This window comes from Hippopotamus amphibius, chromosome 13 (genome assembly GCF_030028045.1).
Source record: "Hippopotamus amphibius kiboko isolate mHipAmp2 chromosome 13, mHipAmp2.hap2, whole genome shotgun sequence".
Taxonomy (NCBI): Eukaryota; Metazoa; Chordata; class Mammalia; order Artiodactyla; family Hippopotamidae; genus Hippopotamus; species Hippopotamus amphibius.
In genome coordinates, this window is record NC_080198.1 from 66,090,084 (window position 1) to 66,102,966 (window position 12,883).

Sequence of the window (12,883 nt, forward strand, 5' to 3'; positions counted from 1 at the left end):
AAAGGTGGGAATTCATTGAGACACATATCAGAGATACGGGTGTTAAAAAAAAAAAAGTCAGCTTTATTGCCTAATGAATCTAAATTGGAAAATGTGCTCAGCCGTCTGGCCAAATGTGGTCGCTGTCACTCTAAATACACAAACTTCCTCATTCTATCAATGCAAGCTGGACAAATCCAGCTGGCCCTTTACGACATGTACAAGGGAAGAAATCAGAATTGCATCCTTGTTGTCTGCAGGCTGGCTTCAAAAGATGAAATGAGAAGAGTAGGGTTGCTCATTTTCTTTTCTCTAGAGCACCAAACGGATTAAGTCACTTCTGGGGAGGAGTGAACAACAGATGGGGAAAGAAACTGGGTTATTATTCTGGTGGAAGGCGCTCATAGTGGAAACATGAAGCCAGGGAAAGGAGCTTATCAAAGAAAATTAGTTTAGCAAATTGTCTATCCTGTACCATTTCACTTGGCAGTTGACTTGACCTGCCCAGTCAACCTGTATTTATTCTGAGAGCTTAAGCTGTGTTGTTACGTCCTAATATCATTCCCCATATCTAGACCACTGGGTATACCCTAACGACCAGGGTCTACTTGCCATCACTCGTGACAGCATTTGCTCTCTTTTCGGCACTTTTTAATAGCATCTTACTCCAGAAACACCTCCCAACATCTTACCAAAAAATGACATAACAAAAATGTCATAACTTAAAAAAAGACATAACATAAAAAAATGACATAACATAAAAAAAAATGACATCTGAGAACTTTCCTAGGGTTTGTCACATATCATTGCCTGAACAAACTGTTTGAACTTGAGTTCAGAGCCTTTCCTGGCCTTCAGTTTCTCAACTCTGACCTACATAGGTAAAGCAGACAAAATTCACAAAACCAGAACTTACCGAGTCTTGCCCAATTGAGGACTGTCTATCCATTTAACACTTCTGGTTAAGGATACTCTATAATTGAGGTCCCAAATGGGAACAACAGCAACAACAGAATTCTCCAGTGACTTTAAAATATATGCTAATGACAAAGGAAGATGGGTAACTAGCTTTCACTGTGTGGAGCGTGCAAGCATTCTGAGTCTGGCTCTACCGGTTGCATAGAAAATGACAATTCCACGCAGGCAATCAGGTTTATTCCATTTAACTTTAGAAGACATTATTCCATAGTGAAAATAGAGAAGGTTCTAGAGCAGTTCTGTTTAGTGTAGTCCATGGACTGAGGCTACTCCATAAATTATTAATGTTCTATAAGAAGTATAGAAATAGAGAGTGGGCATTTAGAAGTTCTTACAGCAACTGACAGAACACAATACTTGAATCTAATAAAATTAAATCTAAATATTAAAAATTTGAGCTTGTATTTTATATGTTCTTGAGTTTTTTTTAAATGTTTTCATTTTGAATAATTGATCTTTACTGTATTTTACAAGTGTTGCTTTGGCAGTTTAGATTGGTACTGCAGATTTATATTTAGTGCTTCAAATAGGTAATTTTTAAAAAGTGATTCTTCATTACAGATAGTTTGTGAATCCCAGGTCTAAAGGGGGCCAGGAATTATCTTTACAGGAGAAAATCCTTTAGATTTTGTTACATCGTTGGAATGTTACAGAAAATCTGGATGTATGATTTACTAGAATAGGATAAGATACATGATACTCAAAATATAATTTTAGCCCACTGCCTGGAAACTGTTATCTACACAGGGCTGTATCTTTTTTCATTCAAGAATAAATAGAGATCATCCTTGTTCTTTTTTTTTTTTTACGCTTTGCATACTATTCCATGGGTCTGTCATATTTCATTTAACCTGTCTTCTATTGATGGACATTTGAATTGTTTCCAACCACTTATTATGAAGAATACTGCAATAAATATCCTTACACAGTTATTTCACACATATGCAGGTATATCCAGTAGTGAGACTTCAATAAGAGATTATATGCCTTTGTAATTTTAACAGCTCTTGCCTAACTGTCCTCCATGGGGGTTGTGCCAGTTTACATTCCTACCAGCAATCCACAAATATAGTTTTCTCAAAGCTTTGTCCAGTAGAGCCACAGAAATTTTGAAGAGTTACAGATTTATTTTAAATTGCCCTTTTCTTTTTATAACGTTACCACAGTAAGTGCCAGAAATAGAGTTTATACTTACGTCATTTTTTTGTAATCTCATATATCAATAATATTGAAAGCCATAGGAAATTTTTAACATTTAGAACTTACTACCAGCACACTATTTCTTTGAAGCAGAAAATTAATACCTGAATTACAACTCAAGGAAGTAATTTTTAAAATTTTTACTTATTTTGTTTTATGAAGTAACTGTCTTAGATACTTCTCTGGTAAGCTTGACCAACAAAAATGTTGTACCTATAGCTCCAGTTGTAAGGCTGCCAAGGGGAAACAGAGGTCAGGCAGATGATGAATAAGATGGTCTAGCAGAATACAAAATTATGACTCTAGAATTAAGGTTTTAGTTTTAGTTGTGCTGCTGAATTGCTGTGTGACCTTAGATAGCAATTCTTTATTCCCCTGCCAACACTTACACAATACATACATATCTAATACATACCTATACACACACACACCCTTGGTTAAGTGTCTTGACTCTTGAGTTTTTAATATGTCAGAGAAAAGAAATGCAGAAGTTTGCACCAGAGGCTTTCTTGAGGTGTTTTCTAGCTCATGGTTCTTCAGTTCCACTGTTTACCCAACCTTTAAACTGTATTGACTTGGCTAGATTTCAAACCTCAGTTGTGATTAACAGTATTATAGCTACCTTTGAATATTATTTAGATTTTGCTATTCTTTAAAATTTATTATACTTACATGTATAATATTATACATATTCATAAATACAAAGGATACATTTAAATATATAAAGAATATAGTATAATAAAACAAATAGCTGTGTACTCATCAGTAGCTTAAGAAATAGAACAATACCTAATATTTCTGAAGCCTCTGCTGTACCTTTCCCTGAGCTAATTTTTATAAGAATTTTCTATGAAAACAGTAACTGACACAGGATGGGCATCTATTAATTATAAAAATAAGCTATAAAAGGAAGAAAAGTCTCAAACAATGACAGACTGAAATGAATTATTGTGACTTTATTACAATAGTTACAAACAATACTTTCATGGTATTCATATCACAATTACTCAAACTATATACAAATAGGTATTTATACAAGTCTATAGTTTAAAAAAAAGAAAAAGCAATTAATGTCCAAAAAAAAAATCACATTATCAACAAGATTTCTTTCTAAAAGTTATGGCCAGTAACAAAGGAAATTCACAGTTATTCTGAAAATATTTTAAAGATGCAGGAATCATATTGCACATAATACGATTACAAACCTTACTGAGCAGATTTATATATTTTAATCTAGTTCTTCAGAAAATTTACATTATCATGCAATACTTCACTGTATACAGAATGCTGGAACTAGAATAAACCAGGTTAACTTACAAACTTTTAATATAATGGCCACAAAATTAGAATTTTTTTTAAGTGATATTTAAAATAATTTTACTATACAAACAAAACAAAACAAAAAAACCCAACACTCCAGTGTAATAAAGTTTAACGGACAGAATCAGTATTTGTTCACAGATCAAGTTACTTTTTTAGTGTTCTTCTTTATCTTTTCCTTTCTTTTCCTTTTCATCCTGTAGTGCAGTGCCGAGTTTTTTAATAAGAACTGACAAAACCTTGTCCAGTGGATCCATGACTCCTCTTTGAAGCCACTTAGGAATAGTAGTCCTGGCATGATGAAAGCCCAGTTTTTGAAGAATATAATCAACGCCTACTGGATCAATTTTTCTTCCAGTCCAAGAAATTAATCTAAAATAATTTAAAATTATTATTATTAAGGAGTACAGTGCCCCAGCACAGTCCTGAAGGTAGGTTCAAGACAAATGCTTTCAGTAGATGCAACTAATTATCTAACCTACAGTTCCTGGATTCACTGTAATAGCACTCAAAAAGTGTGTGAGCCTACAAAGCAGTGGAGTTTAGTGAATTTCATTGTGATTAATTTATTTTAGGCCTCAAGTTACATGATCATCTTAAACCTTTAAAGGACATCTGGCTCATTCTAAAAGATGGTAATTAACTTGATGAGGGGAATCCTTTCATGATGTACACGTATATCAAATCATGATGTTGTACACTTAAAATATCCGTTTTGTCAATTATACTTCAATAAAGCTGGGGTAAAAAGGCTAACATTTACTAAGTGTTTGCTATGTGCTAAACATGTTTGAAGGAAGAACCATTTTCTCCCTATTCCTTCTATTTTCTTCCATATATAAGAATATCAGTAAAACACTCCTGGTCTTTCTCTGCCTCCTTATTGATGATTTGTCTGATTGGCAAATTAACAGAGGAACTGAGTAGTGTGGTTCAGTACCTTTCCTCCCTACCTGCTCTTTAGGAGCCACTCATTTTGAACTGTTCATCCAAGCCATAGGTTTTTCAAGGTCAGGCCCCTAAGTAGTTAGCCCAAGACTGTTCATGGCTGCCTGTAGCTTGGTGAGTACACAGGGCTGCTAACTGCACAACTCTAGCATCCCTCTGCCTGCCACCTCCACTTGAGTTCTGCATCATTGAGACCCTGTAGGTAAGTCCAAATCTGGACTTTGGAATAGAAAGACACTGTTGCCTGACACGAAACCACACTCTCTGTTATCAGCTTTAACAGTATTAAAGCTGTAATTTTGATTTCCAGCTGCCTCTTGCTCTTTCAGTTGATCCTGAACTTAGGCAGAGAAAGGAGGGTATTAAGCATTGGTCTGCTAAAACTCTAACAGTTATAAGTATTTTGCATTAACTCATGTAACCATTGTAACAACCCCAGAAGATAGGTAATACCATGTTCCAGATTTTTCATATGAGGCACCTGAGGCAGTTAGATCCTTTGGCCAAGGGCACTCAGCCACTATGCTATATAGCTGGGCTTAGAACCAGAGCTCTTAACCATGTTCTCCACCTCTATATAGTATTACTTAACTAGTCTCTTGATAGTTTTCTAAAAAAAAAAAAAATTATATATATATACATACACACACGTTTATGGCAAATTTAACTGTTTTTATTCTTATTTTAAATTAAAAGATAGTCAATTTCATTGCATTTATTGAGATTTATATATACTAGTTTTCTGCATTAGAACCTTTGCAGTGTTTTAATATTGCTCCTGAGTATTGACACTGGTAAGATTTCTTATAAGTCTATGTACCAAATATATTAAGTATTAATACCAAAGTGTTTTGTTGATTTGGTTACAACAAATTTTATTAAATACAGATTACTAACACAAAGTCACTACTTTCTGCTTATATAGGAGTTCACTGAATAATGAAGATCTTACTAGTTTGGAATGATTTTGTGGCATAAATATATCTGAATAATAATGTTATCTAAATGAAACATGTATCATTCTGCAGAATGTTGTGCTGGACTTTTTTTTTTTGATACTGGTATTGCATGATTTTGGACAGTTATAATTTGATTAATAAAACAGATGAGAGGAAAGAGGAAAATAATAGGGAGGTTGTGTTAAATCACACACAGGGACATACAAAGTAAGTACCACTAATTATGGCAGGAATTTAATGGAATTAAAACTAGAAAATACTTTAGTAATGTGGTTATGAAAACAGTGTGATGTAGCTGGGATTGTGATTGTAGTAGAACATGACACAGTAAAGGAACCTGAATCTGACAAAATTAAATCTAACATTTCAGGATGGTTTTATATTGCTTAGTATGCAGACAGAAAAACCTTGTTGTAACACTATAGGTTCTATTTCATTGTCATATGTGAGAAATTGTAAGGTTCCTTAATGATGATGTATGATTTCTGCATCATACAAAACAGTTTATTGTAGCTACCTCAAACACCTGAAAATAACATCCTGCTGAGATGGTGAAAAAATAATAGCAACTGTGAAAGTGAACTTACTCTCATTTTTTACTGATTAACTGACAGAGGATAGCTAATCAGCACTGAGCTATTCTCCGTTGCTTGTGCTTCTTTTGCCTTGCTTAGAAGCACTTACAAAAGCAAAAAGGAGCAGCAAAAATATCAGAAGCTGTAGAGGTTATAAGTGACTAACATAAAAATATTTTTTGGTAAACCATATTTAACCTGCTGCGTTATTTATAACCTTTATCTCATAATAATTTCATAGGAAATAGGTAAATACTTACCTAAGAGTGGGTTCTAGATGCCATGTATTGCACATAAAATCTCTCCAGTCCACAGTAGTGTAAGTGATGCTATCTTCTCTGTCTTTGTCAGAGGAATTTTCGTCATGAATAATAATTGGACTTTTCTGTCCTGGTCGAGTAGATAAAATCCGAGGTGGAAAAATGGCTATAAGGAAAATGATATATTAATATTGCAAATACATATCTTATAAATTTATTTTAAATCACTATATGAACAAAGTAATTGGCTCCATTTATTTTTATTTATAAAATGGCCAAAGCCTCAATTACATTTCTTAAAAATATTTTGAAATAAGCCATACATAAGTGCCAATTATTGGTATTTCTTGGAGAAAGACAATATCAAAGTTATTTTATTCTCTTATAAGAATTAGAAATAACATGTCATTTATTTTTGAGTAACAGCACGTTTTACATATATTTGTGTGCCTAAAACTTATGGTAAAGAATGCTGAGATTTATCTGATAGCAGACATAGGGCAGTGAAATGGACAGTTGCAGGGCTCCTAAAAACATGCCTGTAGGTAGATGACTTTTTAACAGCTTTATTGAGATACAGTTCACTCATTTAAAGTATACAACTCAATGGTTTTTTAATGTTAATGGCTATATATATATTAGAACAGTTGTACTAACTTAGTTTTTTAGGTAAGCGGTCTTTTCACTCTTCATAGTTGAGTGAAATAAAATAAATGTTTCATTAAAAATGAAGTATGTAAAATTGGAAATCATAAATGATATATTTAAAATTGAGTCTAAGACAAAAGTAGCTTTCATCTGATCTTTAATAAATACAGCATTTCTATAGGGCACAGGTTTTCAAGACACAAATTAGGCATAAAAGAATGATTAATATGAAATACGGTACTGTATTATGCAGCTCTGGTTGTAACTGTTAATTAGCAGTGGGATAGCATATTGATTGGGAAGGAACGTAGGAATGAAGCTGTACTGTCACACCACATCAGAACACAGGCGTCTTCAGTTACTGCCTGCTCTGTTGCTCTGCTTTATTATTGATGGTGGTTACAGTACTACAGTTTATCTTGATGTTCTAAAAATATGTTGATTCTGCTCTAGTCTTACATGCTGTTAAGAATTTTCTGAGGCATATTTATATTTGTTTTGCCCCAAACTACTTGCTTTCAGTTTTTAAAAACAAAATATACTTAGTTATTAAAGTATTTTTATAATTAAAATCCCCATAGGTAATAATTTTGTTATCGGAAGTCTGATAATCAAGTCCCTATTTCCTGTTTTCCCACTGAAATAATATCTTACAACATTTCTATAAAAAATAATTTTTAAAAGAAATATACACAGTTCATGGCAGACCAACACAGTACTTCATAAAATGACAAAGGTTCCACATAATTCTTGAGGGAAGAAAGCCTGGCTGGCATTCATATCTAGTAGACTAGAAAAGAATTCTGAACTTCACAGCTTTATCTAGAATCTGTGTTTCTCCACGGCAGAGAGGAAAACAAGAGAATTAACAGTGATGGTGTATGTTGTTGCTCTATGTGAAGACTGGATCTATGAATATTATACATAGTATTTCCTATTATATGCTTGCAATCATTTTATTTGCATGTCTCATAGATTTCTCCCAGCCATCATTATTGCTTTCACTCTCACTGAATTTTTGGCACATCTACATTGAATAGTAATGGAAGAGCAATTCAATTTATGTATGCTACTTTTACACTCTTTCTACATGGTCTTTTGATAATCTCTTTGTTTTCTTCAGATATTCATCATGAAGCTATTTTGAAATATCTACGAGATAAATTTTGTATTTCTTTCTTCTTGGAAAAAATGAAGCAGTATTATAGTGTGATCTGAACAAATTTCATCTATTCCAAGCAATTTTCTTTAAAAGCACACCTGTTGTTTTTACCATGGCATATTCATACAGTTGTACAATAAATATTTATTGAGTGAATAAAGACTATATATTCAGAGAGCATTCCACATCATGACATTTTAAATTGTCTCATTCTTTCAAATAGCCACAGAGTATTCATTGTATGGACACACCATAATATATTCAAACAACTCCATATGGATATTAGAGTCACCATATGTTTCTTAGTGGGCCAACATTTGTTTCCAGTGAGTAAACCAATGTTAGCTAGCTCATAAAAACAAGGTACCACTACTGAGGTCTAAAAATTTATTTATAAAGAGAATATTCTGTGCATTCCAAACAGATTTATCTTCTTATTTAATTCAGTTTCCCCAATTATGTACATAACTGTTTCTAACTTTATTATGTAGTTGTTTCTCTAGTCATTTCAGTTTGACTAGCAGTTATTTCCTCAAAAAGGTTTTCTCTTCTGTTTCAACTTTGTGAGAATACCTTACTAGACCTGATAACATACATAACATATATGAAAACATTTCGTAAAGTATAAAACACCATTCAATTTGACATATGGTTAGGAAAAAATGCCACGTACCTAGCAGATGCTCAGAAAGTCTACCACATAGTGTTACTAACATATATTTATTGACACTTGTAACTCATAGAGGAAGGAGACACATTCCACCCGTTTTTTCACTACACCATACAAATCCATATAAATGGTAGTGAGGACTGCCTTTCCTGAAGCTTGAAAGAAAACAAAAACAAAAACGTTACCCACCTTTTTCTTTTTCTTTAAGATAAGCTGACACTAAATCATGGAGAAACATGATGAGCTCAGCATCCATCGTCACACAGATGTGGTCGGTGAACTCTGTCACCACACTGCATTCTACCTTTGGCTTCAGGCTGGCATCTGCAATAGCAAAGTTCTTTTGTAGTAAAAAATTCATTGAAATAAGTCCTTTCCTCTTCCCGTAAGCAAGGGATTTACATGGGTCCGTGTAAATGCCTCCACTTAAATGCAACTATAGAGAAATGAGTAGTTTCTGTATGTGATTTACAGAATGATGATAGTTTACTAAGCACTTTCCAAGTATATGCCATTTATTCCTCATAAAAACCTGATGAAGTCCTATTAGCCCCATTTGAGGAGAAAGAGGCACAAATGGAGTAAATCATTTGCAAGAGGTCATATAGCTAGTAAGAATTTCAATCAATTTGAACCAGAAAATCAATTTCATTAGATTACAAAAATAACCTCCAGGGGAAAAAAGAATTTTGAAGATCATTTAGAATTTTCTTAGTTAACTTTAGAAACCAAAGATTGTTTTTCCACATACCCTGTAATGAAGGTTCTTGTGGTTCCTGAACATGAATGGATTTAAAGTCAAGCTGCATCCTTGGTAATGCAAAGATAGTCTCTGTTTCATGATTGTAGCTAGAACCTCCTCTGAATCCACTCAGCAGACTAGAATTCTTCACTGTAGTGCTATTCTCAGTGTTATTAGCATCAACATTACGAAGCAGGTTTAGCTCTACAAGTGTAATAAGACAATAAGAATCAAATTAAACCAACAGGCATCGATAAGCATACAGCTTTGATACTGATGCACAGAACTTTTATTTCAAAAAGCTGGAAAAGGAAGACATTAAAAAAAAAAGAGCCATGTTTCAGCTTTGATTTTGAGACTAGTTATATACCTACATAGATATAAAAATGGACATATTTATATATACATACATATATAAATACATATCCCGTTTTCAGTATTGAAGCTTATAACATAATTTTGGATAAATCCAGTACATTGTATTTTTTTATTTCTTAAATTTTGAATACTATTCTCAATTGAAATCATAATCTGAATTTATGGAGTTTTATTAAACTCAAAGCTTTTCATAGACTGAATACTTCACTTTCATAGAATATGATTAAGAAGTAGAAGTCCTGATTTTCCCCAGTGTGTGTGCTATGGTCACATTAGAGTTATCTTATAAAAATTAGCATTTTCCTAGGTATACAGCTAACAGCCCCTCCACAGTATCCCAGCCAAAAAGAACTCCCTCCCTCAAAGTTTCTATTTGGAAGGTAGAATAGTCAACACATTACAAAATTTCCTAATTTACTTCCTTATCCTCCTTTGTTATCAGAACATTTTTAACAGTTTCTGATTCCTGGAGTTGCCTATGCATAACAACTATTTTCCATGAGGCCCAAGCCATCTATCTTCTTTTCCATTCTGAAAGGAGGTCATTTTTAAGTAAAACATTCAAGTCGTGACATGTCTCAGTCTCATCAGCTTTTTAATACAGATGAAATGACTGGTAAAAGCAGTACTTTAACAAAAAAACCACAGAATAAGAATTTTCATGACTGAATTACTACAAGGCCAGTGAATCTAATCAAATTTTAAAATTCATCAAAAGCACTCTTTAAACTTAGGACTTCACAGGAATACTAATACTTAGTTTCATTTTATTCCAGCCATCCTGAACCTTCATTTTTGGTATTCTATTACTTAGTTGTGTAATAACTTTCCCAAACCTCCAATGTGAACATTACTATAAAACTATTTTTCAAATTATAATACAGTACACTTAATTTCATGTATTTAAGCCAATTTTATTTTGAATGTTATCAATTACATCTAAAAGAATTGTAGTCCATGAGATGCTGCACTACTAGGGTGGTGAGTCATGTGCTAATATTGCTACTTATGGCAGCTGGAATACAATAAAACTTGTTTAAAGAAATGTAAATTCTCCCTCCACTTAAATTCTAAACACAGTCAACAGAGCCCAGAATAGAGAAAACTAAGCAAAATAAATCTCTCCAAAGAATCAAACTTTTAACCTTCATTCCTTGTGGCTGTAACATAATTGAACCATTCTTTCACACTTGCTACTCCATGGGGTGGGTTTTCATGGCGACGCCTTGTTATCTTGGTTATTGTTGCCATTGGACTTTCCAAAGCACCACATGGTTTGGTAACCATGGTATTATGGCCCAGATGAAAATCCAGTGTTTGTACAATATATGTCGAATGATCACTAGAGCCTGGAGGGGGGAAAAGTTTCTCAATGTAACAAACTACATTTAGATTCAAGAAGAGAGTTGTGGCCCTAGAGCCATAGATTTAGCTAAGGAAGTCATACACAGATAGAGAAGGTTGTAAAACTAAGGAGTACATAAGTGAGAAAAAAAAAATCACAAATACTTTTTGTTTTAGTTATAACTGGATCTATCCCCAACAAGATGAAGAACATCAACCATTTTTTCCTTCATCAAGAAACCAGAGTAGAAAATTAAAGCTAAAAGAAACCGTAAACAGAGTGTAAAAGCACAGCCTGCTCACAGAAGCTGTGTAAAATAGTCTCGACTGGAAGGTAGTTCCCTTGCACTACCACTGTGTGTCTTCTCTTCATGTCTTTATAAGAAATATTTACAGTAGCTATTATTATGACTGTAGCCAGCCACAGCAACAGAAACTTTAATTGCCTAAGTAAGAAACAGAGTAAGACAGTAAGTTCAGAAATAAGTCCTTTAACACATCCCAGACTTCACAGATATTGACTCATTGGCAGTAAACTCCTTGAAATGTCAGATACATGATAATAAACAGAGATGGACTTCAGAAATACCATAAGAAAAACAGATAAAAGATATGAGAAAAGAAAATTACTTTGTCATATATAAGCATATAAGAATATGGGGAAAAGTGAAAGCTGAAAATGTCAGTTTACCATCTTCCCAGATTTTCTGAGCTTCAGTCCAAAACGCAATATTTGGTTCCTCTAAGTGAAAAAGGGCCCATGATTTTGAACGGAAATTTGGACCATGAAAACAAGCTAGTGTCATGTGATTTCCATGTAAGCTCATTGATCCTCCAAACTGCATTCCATCTTCTGGTAATGGAATCTGAAATAAGGATATGTGGCATCCTGATACCACCTTCAGTACTCCAGGCCAATGTCGATGATGAGCAGCATCGAGCACTGCAACAGAACGAAAAACCACTTATCCTGCAGCATGGCATGAACATCCTGACTGCTGGGTAGGAAGGCAGCAGGTGGCTAGTTGCTACAGCTGAAGTGACTCAGATAAGGGATAAAAACAACAGTTCAGTCCCTGCTTAACGTTAAGCAGAAGCTAATAAAGATACAATCTGGGAAAAGATGTTGTGTAAGGATGGATAGAACTAAGGAAAGTAGCAACTTGCTAATAATAATTACAACTAATGCTTCTGTAATGATTAATGATTTACAAAGTGCCTGCATGAAATTTTATCCAGTTCTCCCAGTAACTGTGTAAAGTAGGTATTTCATCTATACTCTTCAAGTGAAATAGAAAAGGGGTTAAGTGAACCAGTGATTAGAAGACCTAGAAATTAAAGGCAGATCCCTGATTTTAAGCACTTTAAAAGAAGTCTTTTTTTATACCCTTGTGACTCCAGAGTGAGGTCTGAGGACCAGCAGCAGCAGCATCACCTGGGAGCTTGTTAGAAATTCACTCTTATGTCCACCCCATATCTGCTGTAGCAGAATCTGCATTTTAATAAGCTCTCCAGGTGTTTCAGGTGCACGTTAAAGTTCAAGAAGAACGAATCAGATACACATCTGACCACTGAACAAGGTGGGGGTTAGGGGCACCGACCCTCCTCTGCATAGTCGAAAATCCACATATAATTTATAGTTGGCCCTCCGAATCCACACTTCCTCAGGATTCAACCAACCATAGATTGTGCAGCACCATAGTATTCATTACGATTGAAA

At 34.0% G+C, this 12,883-nt stretch overlaps 1 protein-coding gene across 13 annotated transcripts in view; it reads right to left on the minus strand.

Annotated features, from left to right (window-relative positions):
• Nucleotides 1-3,093: 3,093 nt before the first annotated feature.
• BLTP1 (bridge-like lipid transfer protein family member 1) overlaps nucleotides 3,094-12,883 on the minus strand; it is a 191,265-nt gene continuing 181,475 nt past the window's right edge. For all 13 annotated transcript variants that reach the window (XM_057704329.1, XM_057704334.1, XM_057704339.1 and 10 more), the window contains 6 exons: nucleotides 11,855-12,106; nucleotides 10,965-11,168; nucleotides 9,451-9,645; nucleotides 8,889-9,023; nucleotides 6,220-6,385; nucleotides 3,094-3,849 (listed from right to left, as the gene is read on the minus strand). In XM_057704329.1, the coding sequence (XP_057560312.1) occupies nucleotides 3,633-3,849; nucleotides 6,220-6,385; nucleotides 8,889-9,023; nucleotides 9,451-9,645; nucleotides 10,965-11,168; nucleotides 11,855-12,106 (1,169 nt within the window). In that variant the 3' untranslated portion in view covers nucleotides 3,094-3,632. The remainder of the gene's footprint in view (nucleotides 3,850-6,219; nucleotides 6,386-8,888; nucleotides 9,024-9,450; nucleotides 9,646-10,964; nucleotides 11,169-11,854; nucleotides 12,107-12,883) is intronic.